The 21,577-nt window shown below is 42.6% G+C and overlaps 1 protein-coding gene across 3 annotated transcripts in view; it reads left to right on the top strand.

The window, feature by feature from the left end:
- PHKB (phosphorylase kinase regulatory subunit beta) overlaps positions 1–21,577 on the top strand; it is a 1,122,330-nt gene that overhangs the window by 8,248 nt on the left and 1,092,505 nt on the right. For 2 of the 3 annotated variants that reach the window (XM_069216596.1, XM_069216594.1), the window contains exon 2: positions 14,524–14,613. The exons of the other annotated variant lie outside the window; for it this stretch is intronic. In XM_069216596.1, coding sequence (XP_069072697.1) covers positions 14,544–14,613 — 70 coding nt within the window. In that variant the 5' untranslated portion in view covers positions 14,524–14,543. The remainder of the gene's footprint in view (positions 1–14,523; positions 14,614–21,577) is intronic. 3 annotated transcript variants of the gene reach the window in all.

Raw genomic sequence — 21,577 nt, 5'->3', positions numbered from 1 at the left:
AAACCATCAATACAACTTGGTAGGGTAGCGGATGCACCTGGCACTCAAGTTGTTAATAAATGGATGCTATACGCCTGTTCTTCCTGATTCAACTTTAACACTGTTCCAAGCCACTTGGGTTTGACTCCTTTTCCTGTATTTCGATCTTCACCTTCCTTGATTTCCAACATCTGCCGATATCTTGTCAGCACCCTGCTTTGCTTGACCTTGGGATCTCGCTTGACCACAGGTTTGTGCCCAGTCAACTCTCTGTTGGCACCATAGCGTTTCCCTCTCATAGTGGCTCTTGGATGGCCACTTGCATAATTTATCCAATTGTACAGCCTAACCATGATGGATTATAGGGGATATGCGAGAGACATAAGAATCACTCCGTATCGGCCATCTTGTTGCCTTGGACAGTGGCGTTCATCTTTATAAGTCTCTCAGTTATCTTGAACTCTCTCTTGAAAGACAGCAATTACTTTAGTCACCATAAAGTGTGCAGTTCTTTCTCCTTGAGTGTTGCAACACTTTTGCTAATTGGTTTAACTGAAACTCATTGTGATCTCCCATACCTTGCATCCTGTCCACTGCATTCTAGTTAAGTCTTTTTATTGTCTGGCTTGACAGTGCAGCTGTGGCCAAACAATTATGTTAGCACCATTAGAGAGGGGCACACACATGACATGGTAATGCTGTCTTAGACAACTAGATAATATATATTGGTTTTTTTTCTGGCAGCAGCACAGATGGAAGGAAGGCAGTCATTGACCTACATGGATTTTTAGGTCTGGCTTGACAGTGCAACTGTCAGTAGACCATTTAACCTACATCAATACTATTCTACAGTTCTTTGCTTCCAAACAAATGCACGTCCCATGCTATTTGCTTGTAACTCTTCAAAATACCATAAAACATTCCTTTCAACCCCGACCTGTTGGCATTGCCAGTGATTGTTTAATAGCCTTTGGTGTGTAGTTTGCGAGTGAATTTGAAAATAATTGTAATAGACTGGCCTCTTCTTTCACAAAAGTTCTGTACTCTTCTAACGTTAAGATTAATTTAGGCAGTCAATGTCTCACAGCTCCTACCCATTTAAAAAACACTTGCATGCAAAACCGTTTTGTGTTGGTACTTTTTATTAGGGTCGAGCCTGCGTTGCATGCGCTCGCGCATGCGTTTCGAAGCGAGACTCTTTTGTATTTAGAAAAGGGCTCGGAGCCCTGTCAACTTCACGTCAGTGTTTTTTATTGGTTGGTGGGCTTCCCTAATAAAATCTGCTTGCTTTCATTAGTCGAAAGCACGCATATGGCATGCCTTTTCCGGTGGCTAGCCCTCCTCCAGCGCAGCGACCAAGTACAGAAAACATGCGAGTCCCGCTGTTTTCCATCGGGCTCGTGGACTTTTTTTTTTTTCTAATTTTACGAGCCCGATCTCGCTTGGCAGAAGTCGAGCGCTTTACATACTTGATTTCACTTTTTCGGGTTATGTACATAAATGCACTTTTGCCCGATAGGTGAAAAGTCGGGTTAGGAGTTTACAACGCAATCAGCTGTAACATGAGCAAACGCGAGACCCGATGCATTGTAAATGCTTGTTATTTTGCTGGGTTAAATACCCATTCCCTACCTCACATTTCATGAGCCTTTCTCAGTAAGTGATCGTTCATTTCCAAGCGGGTCTTCTACATTTTGTGACCCCGATATGGGATTCCCAGGCTTTATTCTGACTATTTTAGCACGCTTACTGCTGGGGTACATGCTCTTCCGATTTGAGGATGCTATTATGTGACTTTCTCTAAAGTGATTCAGGCAAGGCAGTTTCTTCCCGATTATGACTTTATTTTTACTCCTCTCACCCTTTAAAGAGCATTTCTGTCTGGCCATAGCGACTCGCTGAAAGCCACAAATCTGTTTTCAGACAAGAAGCACCCAACAGTAACGTGTGGCCGCTTTTCAAATCGTTTTAAGTTTCAATAAATACTCCTTTAACTTTCTTGAGCCCTCGCTCTGACACTGTTTGTGTGGGAATGTCTGTCTGTATATTCACAGTTGCCCCTTGTTAATCTAAGTCGACCTGTTTTCTTTGCTAGGCAGTGTAATAGTGCGGGCCACAAAGTACAGCTTCAGACCTCCAGACAAGTTGGTACTAAAGCAGATACACATATCGAAATCTACTGAAATGGATAACATTCATAGACTTAGAGTTGTTTCATACAAAGGTTTACGTAGCCAGTATGTGAAGGTGGGCTTTCAGGTATTTCGAGAACGATGCCTGCAGGTGACTCCTGGTCCAGCACTCATGAACTAAGCATTTTATTTTTGACGCTCTTCGTGATCCCTTTGTTTAGGATGATGTGGATTGTGTGTTTACAATAGAGATTGAAGTTTCATCATTAGTCAGGAGTTTTTAATAGGCGAGAGCTGCTCTATTGTAAATTTAGCACAAGTAGCATAGAACTTTGTAAGCAATTCTCTGACCAGTAGGGGGGCAGTAGAGAGTTCACACAATACTGCATAAGTAGCATCTTTTTGTGAAGGTGACTTTGTAATACTGACGACATCATTACCCGTTTATCCATGTTTTTGTTAAAGGTTGAAGTATATTACTTTGCAGTATTCAGGTTTAAGACCTGTGCAGATTCCCTTCCCAGTATTCCATATTGTTTCTGCATCAAACCATCTTGGTGGCTAGTTGGTGCAACATGCATTTGTTAAAATTGTTAAAATTCCAATGTCTGATATTTCCTAACCGTGTAGCCCCAGGGATCTACGCTGACCAAAAGGGGAGAAGGAAGTATTTTTATGCTCTAACCTTCTTTTTAGACCTTCCTAACATAACATAGTATGTATTTATAAAGCTCATGTTTGCACCTTGAGGCGTCTTAGCACTGAACAACAGGAGTTTGTTACCCTCCTCAGTGGTGTTGTGTGACCATCCCTGTAACACAACATCAATAAGGGACTTCCAGACACCAGTTTAGTTGATCACCGCCGGCCCTGTGAGCCTGGCCCATCTTTATTTGCCCACCCCCTGACGTCAGCTCAACTGCAGGCAGGGGAAAACACAGCATGACAGGGACGGATTCCGCTCCCTCATTAGATCAGTCCATGCTGCAACATAACATTCCTCCTTCACCCCAAACAAAAATAAAGAAAAGTGGGGGGAAAAAAACACACCCACAATACACTGCAATGTCAAACCGAGGACACCAAAATACAAAAATACATTCACCAAATCCCTGGACCATCCATACTCCTGAAAAACAACAAAAATCTGCACAGTACCCCTTTAACTCAACACAAAATCACGCAACTTACTAGATGGTATTGGTTTAGGCCTAAGATGGTATCTCCTAGCCACAGCCCACATAGGAACACTCACCACAGTCTCCATAGTCCCATCTAGCCCTGGTGGTTCCAGTATTTCTGACAGATACCCACCCTCACGTCCATCAGATGCGATCCCTAGAGAGCCCATATTTTTCTCCATATGGCCACCTCGAAATGTAGCACGCTCCAAGTCAGGGTGCCAAGGCAATCATCCCCAGACTCCATACCATCAGAGTCGTGGGGTGGTGATGGAACATCAGCGTCTGTAGAGGTAGTATCAGTACTGTTTAAAAATCAATATATTCCGAGTCACAGACTCTTGACACTTCTCAGTAGTGACCATGGTACCTCTGATCTTCACCACAGTCTATGGCGTCATTTCAAACGGGAGTCTAAACTTCCCGCCTGGATGCCGATTCCTGACCAACACATGATCACCTACTTGAAGAGGAGATGTCCTCGCTCGTCTACTTTTGGACACTCGATCATTTTCAATTTTACGCTGACCCATCCTCTAACTCACTTGCTCCTGCAGAGCAGTAGGTACATCACACTGCGGTATAGTGTCTTCCACCGGTCTATTCATACACAAAATACTTGGTGACACTTTCGTAGTAGTGTGAGGGGTGGGTCTATACTCTCCCAGGAAAGCAAACCAGGCATAATCAATATAATTGCCATTGGCCACCGCCATCCTCAAGACTTTATTCAAAGTTTGCATGAAGCGTTCAGCTTCACCGTTGGCTTGAGGCCAACAGGGGGCAATTTTCCGATGAATAATGCTCCGCCACACAAGATACTCTGCGAACTCTTGACTGGAAAACGGCGGGCCATTGTCTGTTCTGAGTTCCCGAATAAGACCATGAGTAGCCATGATTTTCTCCAAACGAGGAATGACCTGCCCAGCCGTGGTTGTATGCAATATCTCCACCTCTGGATATTTGGAAAAGTCATCAATGACCACCAGCATATGCCAGCCGTCAGGCACTGCACCCAAATGGGCACTGGCCCGCTTCCAAGGCCTGGAGGGAATATGTTCAGTGATTATCGGTGTGGAGGCTCATATGGACCCACAACCTGACAGAGATGGCAATGTCGCACCACCCTCTCCACCTGGTGAACCACACCTTACAGTGAAGGCAAGCTTTTGTCTTCACTACTCCTTGGTGAGCTGCATGAGCTAAATCCACTATGCGGGATTACAAGGATCGGGGAACCACCAGTCGCAGTCCCCTAAGCAAACATCCCTCCGGCAATATGGACAGTTCCTGCCGGACATGATGCAGGACAACTAGAGTATGACTAGCCTCCTCAGTCCCCCTTGACAGATTGTGTACCATTTCATGCCACTGACCTGTATGAACAGCTTTGATAGCAAGTTGGAGGCATTCGTCTGCATGGACACCGGTAATGGTTTGGATCGCTCGGCCACCAAACAAACCTAGTTCTCTACAGCGTTCACCTCAGCCTCCTCCTGTACTGAAACCGGTCTGGCATGCCTCGACAGATAATCTGCAGGGTTTTGGGATCCTGGTTGATAAATCACCGTACACTGATAGTCCTGCAACTATAGAATCCACTTCTCTATCCGCGGAGGAGAAGTCGATGTAGACCGATTTAAAAAGTGGAACAAGAGGTTTGTGATTGGTCACCACTGTGAATGGCTGGCCATATAGATAGAGATGAAAATGCTGACAGCCCCAGTGAACCGCCAGAGCCTCCTTCTCAATATGGGAGTACCTTTGTTCTGTCTCTGTCAAGGATCGGCTGGCATAAGCCACCTCGGCCCACTCCCCTTGATCACCACGTTGAGACAAGATGGCATCGAGCCCCACCAGGCTAGCATCCACCGCCAGTTCAGACTCTTTGGACGGATCGAAATACCTCAACGTAGTAGAAGCTAAGAATGCATTCTTAGTAGCACAAAAGGCACTCTCCTGGGCAGGTCCCCACTCCCAGGGAGTGTTATTATTTGTCAGCTCTCGAAGGGGAGCCGTAAGAGATGCCAAATTCTGAATGAACCTGCCACAGTACGTGACATACCAAGAAACCTACGGACACCAGTGACTGAGGTAGGGGCAGACATCATTTGAATATTGTGTACCTTCTCTGGATCTGGCAGTACACCTTTATCAGAAAAGTGATATCCAAAGAAAGCAATTTGTTGTTCAAGAAACTCACATTTTTCTCAGTGCAACGTGAGACCATGCTCATGGAGACGCTTGAATGTGGCGCGCAAACTATCAAGGTGTCCCTCCAAGATAGAGGCGTGTACCAATATATCATCACTTACATTGATAACACCATCCAGTCCTTCTGATGGTATCCTGAAAGACTTCTGCAGCACTAAAAATCCCAAGACTAAGGCGGGTGTACCGCCGGGGCCCTACGTGGGTAGAAAATGTGGTTATTGCTCTAGATGCAGGGCCAAGCATGAGTTGGTGGTAGCCTGCCCTCAACTCCATCTTGGAAAACCACCTCGACCCACTGACTTCAGCCACAATATCGTCAATAGTTGGTGTTAGGTGGCGTTCATGACAGATAGCTGCGTTGGGTAGCCTCATATCCACACAAATCTGCACCTCCCCAGGCTGTTTGGGCTTCTGAGTAACCATAATAGGAGAAACCCAGAGGCGTGGGTCCCTACACTCTCTCAATGATACCAGCCATTTCCAGTTTCCGCAACTCTTCTCCACTTTGGGGTGCAGATGGAAAGCGACCCTACGATGTTTTTCTGGGCCACTGCCTGTAGGGACTTGTCAATGTGAAGATGTATCAATCTATCTTTCAAACACCCAATTCCATTAAACAGCTCGGAGTATTCAGCTATGAACCCTTCAATACTTTCTTGATGGACACTGAATGCAAACAACACCAGGCCCAGCTGCTCAGCAGTCCGACAACTCAACAGCATGCCCGACCCAGTCTTGGTGACATAAATATTGGTGCTAACGGTCTGGGCCTCATGCATGACATCAGCTTTAGACACTCTGGCCAGAGGAAGCGTAATGGATGACCCAAACGCAAACACTCCCGTTGTAGTAGAGCGAAGTGTTGGTTTAAGGGGAAGTGTCTTCATCACCTGGAGAGCCATGAGGTTAATAGAGGCTCCTGTGTCTATTAGTGACACCACTGGTTTGCCTCCCACCAGTATGTTGCATTTAGGAATACGTTTCCTCGGACTGCCTCCTGATTGCATGGCATGTATTACATGGATGGTGCCTTCGAATCCATCGTCATCCATATCTCCATCACCCTCGTCTGAGGGGTGGGTCTGTGCGGTATGCACTGTCTTGGGCTGGTTTGATTTCCTAAAGGAAGTGGAGCAACACACCTTGGCAAAGTGATTTTGTTTGTTACAATTCACATATCGTTTCCCCCAAGCAAGGCACTGTCCTTGATGAGGGTAAGCCCCTCCGCACATATAGCAGGCTTGAGACGCTGTACGTAACTTCATGGGTAATTGCCTTCGATCCACAGGAGCAGTGGTAACCACATTCACAGGTTCAGTTTTCACCGGTCTTTGGAGGGCTGCCTCCATATGAGACACACATACTTTCGACAGCTCCTTTGATCTCCCCAGTGTGAGCATGTGAGCCATGGACATCCCGGCACCTGTAAAATGTTCTCCCTCAGTTTAACTGAGTGACAGCCCTGAATGAACTGGGCCTGAATCTCATCCTCCGCATCCGGCAGAGTGCAGGTCCTCGCCAGTTCTCGTAGTCTCGCATAAAAGGTATCCACCAACACCTCTGAGAGCTGATGAGCCTGTTTTAGGAGTAACCTTTCATAATCCGGGTTGGCTAACGGCTCAAAATATGCTGTAAGAGCACCCTTTAATGACTGATAAATATAAGTTGGCCCCACCTCCACAACAGATTTTCTGATCTTATGGATATCTGCCCCTCCAAGATGCAAGAGCATGGGGCAACGCCTGTCATCATCCAAAGCAGTGGCTGCAAAGTATGTCTCCAGTCTCTCCACCCATTCCTTCCACCTAGCCACCTGAGCTGAGGGTGGGCCATCAATTATAAAGGGATCCAACGTTGGTACGAATGACTTCGCACAATGCAAAAGATGGCAGCACCAGGTAAACAACAGATGAAATGGACTGGAGGAGACGTGCACCCGATAAACACAACGATGCAGTTATAGTCCTGGAACAGGCTCCACTCATGAAAGTCCATGTGGAGGAGCAACAACAGAGAAAAAGTGTTATCCACCAGCAGACAGGCAGCCACAGGCAGAACAGCATCAACTCCAGCCCTTCAGACTGCAGGCGGCAGCCCAAACCGAAACCAGGCAGCAAGACAGCTACGGGCAGCACACAGAGCACAAGGAAGGGGATGCCACCACTTCGCAAACAGCATGGCAAACCGGATCCAGGCGGTAGAAAAGCTCCTTACAGCACACGGAGCACACAGAGGGCGGAGCCACCAGTTTGCGAGCGTCAGGGAAAAACTGTATACAGGCCGTAGAATAGCTCTGTTCAGCATACGGAGCACAAGGAGGGCAGAGCCATCAAGCCTCCCAGCCCGGAGCACCCAGCCCTGTGTCCAAACGCGCGGTCTCCAGGCCAACAAACCCAAATCCACAAGACGCGTTAAAGAAAGAGTCAAGCAGGCAGGAGCACAATCGCTGCGACGCGGCTGCCGGAAGTCGCGTAGGCGGGACACCAACACAGCCAGGACCTCCACAAGGACACAACAGAAGCACCACCGCAGGCCGGGGATCCCACCCTCGTGGCCAATTTGTTGTGTGACCAGCCCTGTAACACAATTTCAATAACTGACCTCCAGACACCAGTTTAGTTGATCACCGACGGCCCCATGAGCCCGGTCCATCTTTATTTGCCTGTCCCCTGACGTCAGGGGCACACCACCTGCTCAACTGCAGGCAGGGGAAAACACAGCATGGACTGGGACGGATTCACTTCCCTAATTAGACCAGTCCATGCTGCAACATAACATGTGGTATGTGTTTTATGGGCTTCAGACAGATGAAAGGCCGATTGGACCAACCTGTCATTCGGCCTGTAGTCATGAGATTAAACACAGGTTTCTGAGCGGATGGGTTAGTCCATTGAGCCACCAGACATGGCTTAATGTGAAGGGGCTGAACACAATAGGTTTTGCCGTACACAAAGAATACTATAAATTATTGAATAATTCACATGTTATAGGCTGGTTTAAGGTGCTACTTTTTATTTATTGGTTAGTTTGTTTTTAGACTCGTGCAGCATCTCTGATTAACTTTATATTAAATGTCCATATGCTCCAGGAATGAAATAGAACTTCATTGCCCAAATACTTGATAGCAAAACAACATAATCCACAACTTGGAAGCTAAAAAAAAAAAAAAATCTCGGAAGGAATAGCTCGGTGGAAGTACATACATACATGCATGTTGTCAGTGCTTTGTACATCCTACATGTTACCCAAGGGCAGGCAACGCCAGGCAAGATCAAAATGCCAAAATGAATACATTCTCTGGGGTGGCAGAAACAGTTTAAAAATTTCAGCTGCAGCCCTTTCCAGACTGATGGGAGATGTTTCTCAGGAGAACTCTAACGGATTTTTAGCCCAGGTTTGTGTCAATTTGTGAATTGAAGAATTCTAGACTTGATCACCTTATTGTACTCCATTGAAAGAGGTTTACAGTTGCAGGAGGCAGCCAGTGAAACAGTTCATTTATTTTTGTTACGTTTCAGAATGCACAGTTCAAATGGTTAACATAAAAAGAGGTGCAATTTTCATTAACAACATTATCATCATGGCATTTATAGGAAGAAGTTTGAGAGAAACACGTTGGTTTATTTGCATTCTGCTTTGACCCTATTTTACCAATCTTAACATGCAACGAATTTATGCTGTTTTCTTTCGCTTTTCCAGAGCAGTGACGTTTCATTCATGTGTACAGGAGGGAAGATTACAGCTGAACCTCCGGGCCAGTAGTGGCTTATGGTGTCATCAGACTTTTTAGCAGGAGCACATCTGTTTTGTGACTGGAAGAGTAGTGCTACTTAATAGATTTGTCACATCGTTTGTATTCAGTAGACTTGTAGGTTAGATTACCAATGATCTACTCCGCATTCAAACTATGCCACACGTTTGTTAAATGCTGAGGGCCTGGTTTATCAGACCCTTGGTGTTTTGTGAAGAGTGTTGGGGACGGTGCAGTCAATCGCTGCTGTGTTAGAAGTAAGTATAACTGAATGATAACTGCTCTTCGGCAAATCTGCAGGTATAATCCACGCCCTGCAGTTTAAAAGGAAGTCTAAAAAGTGTCGAAGAGCAGGTTCTTAAATGGGACCATGAATATACCTCAGAAACACCATATCAGTGTCACACATCGACAAGAAGACAAATATCGCAGTGAAACGTTTTGATTTTAACATCAGCAGAGATTTATGAACACAAACGCTGCTCAAAAACAATCCCACGGGTGCAGGCTGAATGGATAACACTGAGCTGTCAACTGAGATTTTGAAATTGTGTCATCTTTCCCGTCAACTTTACCTTACAGTTGTCAGCTTTGGTCACATCTGTCTCGGATTCAGACACAATCCGCCCATAGACATCTTTATTAAGGCACAAAGACATAAAAAGCTAGCCAGCTCTGCTGGCTGTCGAAGAATGTGCTTGCACAGCAACAGAAACTTGTTGTTAGCGAGGCTTGTCACTGCTAGCTTGAGACAAATTGGCATGTCACTGTCTAAAAAGTTGTTAGTATATAGAAGAATTGTTACCTTGGTTTGTCCTGGTCACGTTACTGACCAGGCGGGTCACATTCTAGGCGGCAGGTCTCTGTCTAGTCATGAAGTATGTATGGTCCCGGTCACTGATAGTTACAGCGGCTGGAAGCCCTCCGTGCTCTACAGTGCCTCTGATTCGGCAAAGCAAAATCAACAAGTGATGGACGGAATGCTGAACATTGTCAAGCACTCGCCCCCAGTCATAGATCTGGGTTTAATCCATCGTTCTTTTGCTCACCATGCCACCCCAGTTTGTACCCAGCCATATGCAAATCAGTCTTGACCCTGTTCCTCATGGGAACAGTCCAGACCGAACTGCCAAGCCAGGTCCTCACTGGACCGGAAACAAGCATCCTGGGACCGGTTTTGGGGTTTCACCCCTCATCAGCCAGGCTAGCTTGAATCCAGTGGCATGGGAAGCACGGGACCCACGTCTGGGCATACCCTTCCCACTTAGGGCGACAAAGCAAAAACAACAAGTGATGGAGCCTACTTCCAAATAAGTGATGTCACAGGAACTGCTCAGAGTAGTGGAGGAAAAATCACCTGCACATGTGAACTATGTGAATAAACAACATAGAACTGAATCAGCTGGCATGGTCTATACAAACAGATTGACACAATCACAGGGGCATTTTTCAAAAAATTTCATCGCCAAAGGATTAGCTGAAAAGAGCAAACGAAAGCATTGTATTACGTAACGATCGATAACGACCAAACCCAGACCAGCTTCAGTTTAATAAAAAAAAAAAGCCTGCCTTTGAAGTGTTAGTCGTTTCGCAGTTAATCCTCCTAAAAAAAACATTGCAATATTAATAAATGATGGACGTAATTGATGCATTAATTTAGAGCAACAGTTTAATCATTGAGATTGTATATTACATTTTATGCATGGTGTGGCAAGTTCCACTGTAACCAGTTTCGAACTGGGACAAGAAATAGGGCCGCGCACCAGAATAAAGGTGACCCCCAGTAGTGAAGCTGATAGCTAAAAAAACAAGCATTTGCAATGCAACGGGTCTCGCGTTTGCTCATGTTAGAGCTGATAGCGTTGTAAACTCCTAACCCGACTTTTCACCTATCGACAAAAGTGCATTCATGTACGTAACCCGAAAAGGTGCAATTAACTGTGTAAATCGCTCGACTTCTGCCGAGCAAAATCGCGCTAGGAAAATAGAGAAAAAGTAGTCCACGAGCCGGACAGAAAACAGCGAGCCTCGCATGTTTTCTGTACTTGGTCGATGCGCTCAAGGAGGGCTGGCCACAGGAAAAGGCATGACGTATGCATGCCTTCGACTAATGAAAGCAAGCAGATTTTAATAGGTAAGCCCACGAACCAATGAAAAACACTGACGTGACGTCGACTCAGCTCCCAGCCCTTTTCTAATACCTAAAGCGTCTCGCTGCGATACGCATGCGCGAGCGCATGCGACGCAGGCTCGACCCTAAAAAGTGGTAATATGAGGAAAGTAGTAGTAAACACTGGCCCACCTGGCCATAAAATTGGCCCAGAACTGCTAAAATCCCGCCCCAAAATCTATCTCAGACCAGCCCATCAGGCTCTGCCTGATTGCCTCATAGGCTAATCTGACCCTGACTGTAACAGTCAGCTGAAGAGCTTGTTCAAGACACATGCTGCAGGAGCACGTTCTGAACTCACGTGCTCAAGTATTTATTTCAATTAACCTTTTACGTCATAAAATAAAATTTATGAAAACCATGACAATAAAATAGGCTTCAGTCGAGGAAGTACGGGCAACAATCAATCGATGAAATATCTTATGGGCCAACTGATTTTTCGAAAAGGGACCACCTGCTTTAGGTGACTCCAATCTCTTCTTGTTTTGCACAGTAGCGCAAACATCATATAACCATTCTTTAGCGCAAAATTCGTGCTTTAAATTGTCTATCTCGCCAATGCTTTGTTAAACTGTACCTTCTCATGACTGCCTCTGGCATGCTTAGGTCTTAAGCTATTTCTTTACTTCATGGTAAAATACATTCCAGTTTTTCGAGGTTGTGAAGGGTGTAAGTAGAACAAAAGATCATTGATAAGGAGTCAAAATTAAGCCAGTTTCACACATTTTATATTGCAGATTATGTAAAGATCTGGTGATTTACACAGCAAAGGGCAGTAGTCCATTATCCCATAACTCACAGCAATTATGTCAGCGAATTCCCATAATACTACCTCAACATAAAAATATCTTCCTCTCTCAACAGCCAATTCATTTATTGATTCTAACTTCGATACAATGCAGGTTATACCTCCTCATGTATAGCGAAATCACTTGAACGATTCACTTTTTTTTTTTTAATGCGTGTAAGCAGTGTTTACTGATCTAACGGCATAAACTTCGTGATCACGGTGCACAGAAATCGGGGCCAGTGGAAATTTCTTTCCACAGATCGGATTTAATGGCTGCAGACATGGTGCCATTTCTGCAGAGTTTTTAGCATACATCTCCATCCACTGAAAGACCTGGGGGAATTTTTGGGTGGTTGTCCAGCACAGTTATGAAAACGTATATATTTTTTTATGTTTGTTCCCATTGAAAAGTTTTTAACAGGTTGTTTCCTATTCATGAAATTAACGGGAAACCACAGAGCAAAGACTAAACCACAGATTTCATGGTGGTGTAGGAGAAGGATCTCTCGCACAGGGGAAAAATGTTTTACCACTGGAGATAAATGATAACAAGCACTTGCAATTCAACGGGTCTCGCGTTTGCTCATGTTAGAGCTGATCGCGTTGTAAACTTTTCATCTATCGGCAAAAGTCCTTTTATGTACGTAAAAAAGTGAAATTAACTGTGTAAGCGCTCGACTTCTGCCAAGCGAAATCGCGCTAGGAAAATAGAGAAAAAGTAGCCCACGATCCGACAGAAAACAGCGAGCCTCGTATGTTTTCTGTACTTGGTCGCTGCGCTCGAGGAGGGCTAACCACCGGAAAAGGCATGACGTGTGCATGCCTTCCACTATTGAAAGCAAGCAGATTATACTAGGCAAGCCCACGAACCAATCAAGCACACTACCGTGACGTCGACAGTGCTCCGAGCCCTTTTCTAATAACTTAAGCGTCTCGCTGCGATGCGCATGCAACGCAGGCTCGACCCTAAAAAAGCACATCTTTGCCATGCCTACTCTTGCAATTTTTTTTTTTTTACCATGTGGGAAATCCACTGGACTACGAATGGTAGACCACATCTAATAGTGAAAATATGATTGTCCTTTTTTTTTTTTTTTTTTTTGCTTACTCAAATATGGTTTCATCAGTGGCCAAAGTATTTAAATGTACAGAAACCATAGGCGCAAGTCGACTAGTTTTGAACAATGTGGGTTCTTAACATTTTATTGTAGAGCTTACATCAGTTCTGGGTATGCAGTGGAGGGGCAAATGAGGTCTAGGTATCAGCCAATAAAAAAAATTATCATGAGGGCTCTGTGTGGCAGGAGCCAAAGAAGTCCTTATGCTGCCTTAACGCTTTTATCTTGAGAGGTTGTAACTGTATGTATTGAAATATTTTTATTTTATTCTAGTTCAGAGCAAATCCGACCTGAAAACAAATGCTGATAAAAGCCATAAAAAGCGGTTGAGTTGAAAGTTCTTTCTAGCAGTACTCAAAGAAATATGTGATGATGTCTTTGTACTGTTCTGGTAGTTCCGAATGAAAGTCCCATAATCTGTCCAGAGACCGTAAAGAGGTGCAAGGTGTCTGCATCAGGCAAGTAGGCTGTTTCAGAAAGCACTTCAATTAATACATACATTACAATATGTATTCCATTTTTCCAGAATAACACTTGACATGGGACAACTGTCTCTCAATTATTCTTTTAATCCCATTTTTAAATCGATTGTCGCAAATTATTAATCATAAATATAAATTCAATATTTCCTTTTGTGCTGATCTTAGGACTTCTCCTTTCTATAAAAGACCAGGTTGCATGCTATTCACCTTCAGCATGTCCTGCGTTCTCTGTCATATCTAGAGGACCAGGGAGTGAATACAACTGTCATAACACGCAAATGGAGTGCTTCATAGGATAAAAAAGGCTGGTCATGCATAGTCGAAATGAAGCACCTTGTCTATTTGCATGCAGGGAATGGTTGCTCCTATTGTGTTTGTCAAATTTGCCGTGGGATATGTGATTCTAAAAACAGAAACTAATAAAAAATCAGATGAGTTAAATACCTGTTAAAGATGTACAATTTTCCAATTTGGTCATCATTTGGGAATGTTTGATTTAAGTAATTTGTTACTAACAAAAACATTTTCAAAATGTTTTGATTGTGTACAATGTAATCTTAAGAGGACTGAACAATGATTAATATGTTGTCTTGTTTTGTTTTTGATTCATGTCATGTTCTCAACTCTACTAACAGTGCTTTCATTTAATTTCATGGTGATGGTCTTTAACCTCTACTAATCATGTCTGGACTTTTCGGTTGTTCAGCCTGAGACGTTTGTGGTTAGATGCATCAGTGTGAAATGGCGAGTTCAGATGAAGACAAGCCGTCCTCACCGCATGCCTACTGGAGGTCTGGTAAGTGTGTGGACTAGTACAAGGTGATTCCATTCGTTTGTTTTGTATTTTAGTCCCTAACACAAACATCTGCATGTCATTCGTGTCTGTCATTTTAGTACAACCGAAATGTCCAATTGTAAATAATTGCCCTTGATTGGAATGAAGGATTTGAGATTTTGAGCTGCATGTGCATTGTTACTTACTAGCCGATTCATATAAAATATTTGAAAAAGATGGCTTCAATGGGTAAAGCACTGTGTCTTAATTGAGTGGGCTAACCATTTCCCGAAGGCTATTTGGGCCTAAAACAAAGAATGGTTGACTTACAATAAGACTACAATGCGGTTTTGTCCTGTAAAACGTAATTTTGTCTTCATAAGCTGGATGGCATCTGGCCTGGTTTTGGGTTGTCATCCAAGTAGTTTGCTTGCACATTACAGCACCTTTTGAAGTTTTGTGAACCTACAACGGAAACCACTGATTTTAGAGTTTATTGTATTAGAGGTGCATGCATGCCAGTGTCTTCAAAGGCCATTTAGTCTAGACTCCTAATACTAGTTGAACATATTTACAAGTACAAAGCAGCCGTCTAGTAACTACCCTACAATAAACTATGACCAGTGCTTATATTGTGTTGCCGGTTGTAGTTGATGAGGGCCAGGACTTATTTTTCATCATCAGACTTTGACCCAGAGAAACAGAGACAAAGGCAGGAAAAGAAGAAATTAGTAGGAAGAGAAAGAGTGGGGGGGAATGCAGAAGGAGAAAAACAGGGATATAATTGAGCTGCAAAACTGAGATAGAGAAACAGGCAATGTTTGCTCTCTTACTGGCCACCCTCACAGCACAGACTGACCGACTTCTGGCTCTATCACTTCAAAAGAGATATGGGCCAAGTACACTAGCAGGAGCAGTAGACCACGTAGATCACAGGACATAATGGAGTTTGAGTAATACTCCGAAGTAGAGGAGTAAGTTGTCCAGATAAATATTCTACTATAAAATGTCCTGCAAGGCGGTTCATCTTCAGTACCTCTCTCTGCCAAGGCCACTAAATATTTAACTTGCATATAGAGTCTAGTTTGTTTTCCTTTAGTCAGTTTTGTTTTGACTTTTCACTCCGATGTGATGGTCCTTTTTTTATCAAGGCAAAGCATCCTTAAATGAGGTGGTAGGTTAATTAAGCACCCAGCATGGCTCAGTTGCCAAATCTGTAGTTCTGTGATTATTTTAGGAATACGTGGATCAGATATCAGTAGATATGGTTTTATGTTATGTGTAAAGAGCCCATACATCTGCAAGTTTTGCTGTATAGCGAAAATCTTCTAATTCTGTGGCATTCTTTATAAACAGATTACTTATGGGTCTGGATGGAGAAGCAGGCATATTTAGAAAATGTACATCACAAAAAGTAAACAATTTGCACAAAAAAGAGTCCACGCCTGTGAAATACCCTAATTTCGCAGGTGCCATTGGGTCTCTATTTGAGCTATGATCTGAATAGGGCAGACCTACTTGAGGAAAGTCATAAAGGTTTGTAAACAATTTACAAACTCCGTAAGGAATGCCCACCGCCTAGTTGTTGTGCTTCATCATTGGCCAGTGATGAAGCATGACACCCAGTTGTGGGGCTCTATGTCGATTCCCTAGTTACTTAATGGTCTCTCTTCTGTTCCACCCCTAAATGATCTGTGAGCTAGTGCTTGTTCCTCGATATGAACTCATGGCTGCCTTATAATGGATTTCCTTTCCAAGTAGCGGCTATCATTCAAGACAAAATATTGTTGTGGTATTGACTGAAACGCAAAACCAGTGTTAAGTTGCTTCAGGAATGTGTTTGCACAAACCACTCCACTGTTGTTGATTGCTTTTCAATACAGTTTGTTGCCACAGACCATCACACTTCAAATTCAAAAGCTTGGATGTGTACACAATGTCTTTCTTTTAGCAATGCCACTAGGTTGGATATCGCTTATCACACTTCTATTTACCATATCAAATTACAACTGTTATTACTAAGTCAGCAAAATCACTGATTTGGGCATTCGGCTGAATATAGCTGTCATCGCTACATCTCCTTTAAAATAAGTTATGCTTTTGTTATTATGAGAACTGCATAAGTAGGCTATGCATTGTTTGTATCGATCATATAAAAACTTTATCATTACCATTAAAGTATATTTATTGCAACTTCTTCTAATAAAACAATTAATATTAGAGTACCAGAAGGTTGTAAATTTCTTGCATTGATATAGTGACTGTCCTAGAATCATGGGAGTGAATAATGTTGCATGTGCTTAGAAGTATTACAATTTTAACCACGCCTAAAAGTTACATGTTATTACAAATGTATCATTTTGAACAAAGTGCCTCTGTATCATAGAAAATATGCTGACATTTCATGCAGGGCTTATATATTTGTAACACCCTGCTGACTTACTACTGACGGTTCTTTATATATGTATCACTAATATTCTCAATCGGATATTATTCCTTTCCTCTAAAGAAATCAGTATTCTAAATGTCTTTTTTCGTTAAATTTTCTGCTTTGCTTATCAATTTGGCGACTCATTTCTCACGTATGGCTGTTGAAAGAACTTTAGTCGTGGCTTCTGCTATATGCTGTTAGTAAGAATGTTATGTGCAAAGAAAGATTCAGGTAGTGGGATCTGAGAGCTGTGTTTAACTTCACAGGGATGTTCACCAGGATGTTGAGTAACATACCAGACATTATGTACTTTTATCTGACAGTGTCTTTTACTATTATTTTGTACAAATAGTTTTTAACCTTGTTAGAAATGGGGTGTCTAGTTAGCAGTCAGTTTACACCCTGTCCAAGTAGTGACCCGCACTTTAGTCATGGTAAGGGGGACACACTCCGAAGATAACCCCTGTACTATTAATATCTTAAACCAAGTGTTGCCACAACTATATGGAAAGAAGTTCTATTTCAGTGCTTCATTCACATTTACAGTCTGCTAAGACTTTGCTAGGGAAATCAACAATCTGGCAAAATATTAAAAATCAAGAATGTTTTTGACTGTTATTAGGTGTCCTCCATTAGTGTTTGCTAACCACTCTTGCTTAATACTAAACAGTTTTATATAGCGGAACACTGGCTCATGTGTGATTCTAAGCAGCGTTATTTCAGTGTAATTAACGTAATATTCATTAAACTTCGGGTAAATGTGTACATGTTATTGTGTTGTATAGCATTTATATAGTGCTTACTACTTCTGTACAGCACACTGCAGTGCTTCCTTAATGGGTGGCATGCTACGCAGTTGTGAGTACGTGGTGGAAAGAGTGTTTTCTTTACGCCTGTGTGAGAAGAGTTTCCATCTCCTGCATGTTGACTACTGTGGAATGGTTATTGTATTATGGAGCAAGCGCTTAGCGATGTGGTGGATGAGGAAATGTGAGAGACAGACATGCATTTTCTAGAGTATGTGATGGTAGCTCTGATTGGCTCTACAGGTCCCATTATTGTCTTTATTTCTTATGTTCTCAAATATGTTTCCTGTGCTGGCAGTGGCAGGAGGTCATCCGCTCTTTGATCTTATGTATCCACAAGTGGTAGGTAACAGATGTCAAAGATTGAGCGGAGAAGAGAAATATTCCCCAATTGGCTGCATTATAGTCATGCTTTATATGACTGTCAGCATGAGTCTTTAGTTGAAGAGATTTGTCAGTATGAACTGCGTTATGTGCATCTTGTGTGGCATTATAGGATATCGGTGCTCTAAGTAGCTGACTACTGGGAACTTGCATTGTGAAAGGTTGTTAGGGAGAGTCCTCTACTGACAAACAATGTGTGGCAGATCTTTAGGATCTCAACAGGACTGCCTGGTTAGTATTGAGATGTTTAGGCATGCTGGCATAGCCTGTATCTTTACTATCCATTTGTCAGAAAGGATACACAGGTCCTTTGATACGTTATGTGCTTGTCCCTTCTACCTTTGTGAATCGAATTACCTCTAGGCACTTGTTACGCTGCCTGGCTCCATGACCACAAAGCAAAACTGAACTGCTGTAGTAAACCAGCAGTTTATCATGGGGCCTTCAAATAGACAGTGAGTGGAGGTAACCCAGTCAGAATGAATGTTACCCATTGCACAGTCTTCAATAATTCACTGCCAGTTTCTGATCTTCTCTGGTCACATATGCGTGTTGGGAATTACTAGCGAATATTTACCTCAAGGGCACGTGTCTGTGTGTAAGTGGCACAGCTAAGGTAGCAGGCGAGGCTGTTGGGTACAATATGTCTGCTGGCTATGTTTTCTCAGCTTAAATTGTCCAATGAATTTATCGGAGTCTTGAAATTAATCACTGCATTACTCCAAGTCAGTGGGTCAAGAGGTGCGATATCCAAAAAAACTAATAACAAAACATCTATTTTCACCTATCCTGGAGTCTAATCGAAATCAAAGCTTAACCTTACTAAGACTATGAATTGCTGGAGATGGTGCAAGATTGTGGAACTTACCTTAATATGTTTTCCTTATCAGAATGCCTAGAACTGCTGGCAGGATATTTTTGCTCATGTCAATAAAACATTTGGCCTTTCCTTTTGCAGGGAATCCACTGCTGATATTGTTTAGAGCTCTTTCCGATTATGTAGGTGTATTTTGTTGTCTACTTTGGTTTAGGAAAGTTCCTAGAACTGGTCAACAAATGTTGCTTTGTAAATGGAACTGTACAAGGGAGGTGCAGTTAAAAGTATGGATTGAGGCATTGTCACTTTGGAAAGAGTCACTTTTTTGACCTACAAAGCAGTTTTATATATATATATATATATATATATATATATATATATATATATATATATATATATATTTATTGGCACATGCTGCTTTTGTGGTCTGTTGGAGGAGTATGCCACATCTGTAGACTTTTGCCATTAACTCTGTATGGGATACTAAAATAAAAGAATAGGAGAAGGGAAAAGAGGAAGACGGCAAAGAAGAAAAGGAAGGAAAGAAGATTGTGAAAGCAAAAATTGTGTCTGTGTATACATAACATACAATTGGGTGTGTGTGTAAACGTTCCTTTCATGTGTTTCCAATATTAAATTGTAAAATATGTATCAAATTCCTAAATATTTCTGTACACTTATGATCTTTCATGTAAACGGGCTGCAGGCGGTCTTGTTGGTACATGCTCTTGTCCGTGGAGTTATTTTCTCGCTTCTATTGTAAGGCATTTTATTTTATATTTCATTGGCATTTTTTAACTGGAGGGATGGTGTAAAAGTCTCTTTTGTCTGGGGGCAATAAACAAATCATTGTTTTTGCCTTTGATTGTAATTTGTGGCCACTGAGTAAACCTACTACAGCATTTTTTCTTCTCTGCCATCCACTGATTTAATTTTGGATACATCCATTAAAGGAGCGTTGTAGTAGTTAGCATGAAAGATTGCCTGAGCCTCTTCTGGGCCTGAACGATGGCGGCCCACGGAACTCAAAAAAGCAATCTCCTACTCTTGACCTATATGTCTGCTCAGAACAGATTTTCAGTGACGAGAATAAAACAAAATCAGGTGGAGGAGGTTTAATTGAGACATTCAAGAACCAATCTTAGGTTGACTTTGAGCATTTTGAGTTATGAGAAACTATCTAAAACAGCAGTTACAGAGAACCTTCATGCATTGTCACGGTACTCTTCATTTAAGCAGTTTAGGCAGCAGATGGCACATCAGTACTCGAGTGATGAGGAGAACTGATAGTGAACTATGTATTTTCTTTTTGTCGCACAACTTAACAGACACATATTAATCTGCAGCTAACCTGTTTTGATATAAAAATAAAGTTTTGTTTATCTGTTCAGAAATATATAAATTGGTTCAGGTTGCTCTTTTGGTCTGTTACATTGTGCAAGCTTCCCATTTCTCTGCTGCGTAGGGCCACTGTCTTTGAAATGATTATACTGCCCAAACTATTTTTACATACTCCAAAATAGCCCATGTTGGAAAGAGGATATTTTCTTTTGACAGATGAAAGCATTAGTGCATATCCTCATATAGGATGAAGGATCCTGCGTATAGCATTAACTGCCCCGCAGAGACAGATCTATGATGGGGAGCTAGCCCTACAAGACACTAAGAGATATTATTGAGTGTCTCTGGTAGTTGAGGTGAACAAGTGGGAATTTGCTTCCCACAAGAGCCTTTTCTTACTATTTCCCAACACACTATGGGGTCAAAAATGATATGTGTGGGCTCTTTATAACCTAGACCCTGGTATACTAATCTGCCAACCCCAACAAGAGCTGTAAAAAAGACAGGGAAATCCCCACTGATATCTGCGTGGAAGAATATCCCCACAAAACCCCCACCATGGTATAGTTAACTTCTGCCTAGGTTTGAGTCTCTACAGGTCTTTGCCTTCTGGACAGACTTGGTATCACTGCTGTGATAGATGTTTGGTGTAAAACCGTCTTGATGACATTTGGTCAGATGCGGTTAGAATTTGAACTGCCTCAGATGGAATATTACTGTTACATACAACTTAAACATGCGCTAACATGCCATTTTAACATTACTAAAGATAATGTAGGACAATTCATCTCCTGAAAATATTATTCTACAGCATCACTTAAAATCCACAGTGGTGTCTCAAATACACAAGTCACCTATTTGTAATGCTCCACATAATTTAGAGATCATCAGAAGAAGCACTGGAATACTGAACAAGAGCCAAACTTTGGGCCTGATTCACTAAGCTTCAAAACATTTTGTGAATTGGCAACTGTGGCATTTAAATGGAGGCATCCAAGCAGAGCTCACCACGTCTGTTTTAACAGCTTGTTTTCTGGTTCCATTATGTCTCCAGGTCCTGTACTTCTTTTAATATCCTGATTGCACTGTGTATTTACAATGGTAACTGTAGTTTCTACATGCCCATGAATTATCACGTACTTTAGCTCAAGTATGCAGAGCAAAAAGATTGCATTGTGTAAACTGGAACCATAACTGCATCCACCA

The sequence above is a fragment of the Pleurodeles waltl genome, chromosome 12 (genome assembly GCF_031143425.1).
Source record: "Pleurodeles waltl isolate 20211129_DDA chromosome 12, aPleWal1.hap1.20221129, whole genome shotgun sequence".
Taxonomy (NCBI): domain Eukaryota; kingdom Metazoa; phylum Chordata; class Amphibia; order Caudata; family Salamandridae; genus Pleurodeles; species Pleurodeles waltl.
This window is presented reverse-complemented; position numbering and strand designations above follow the sequence as displayed.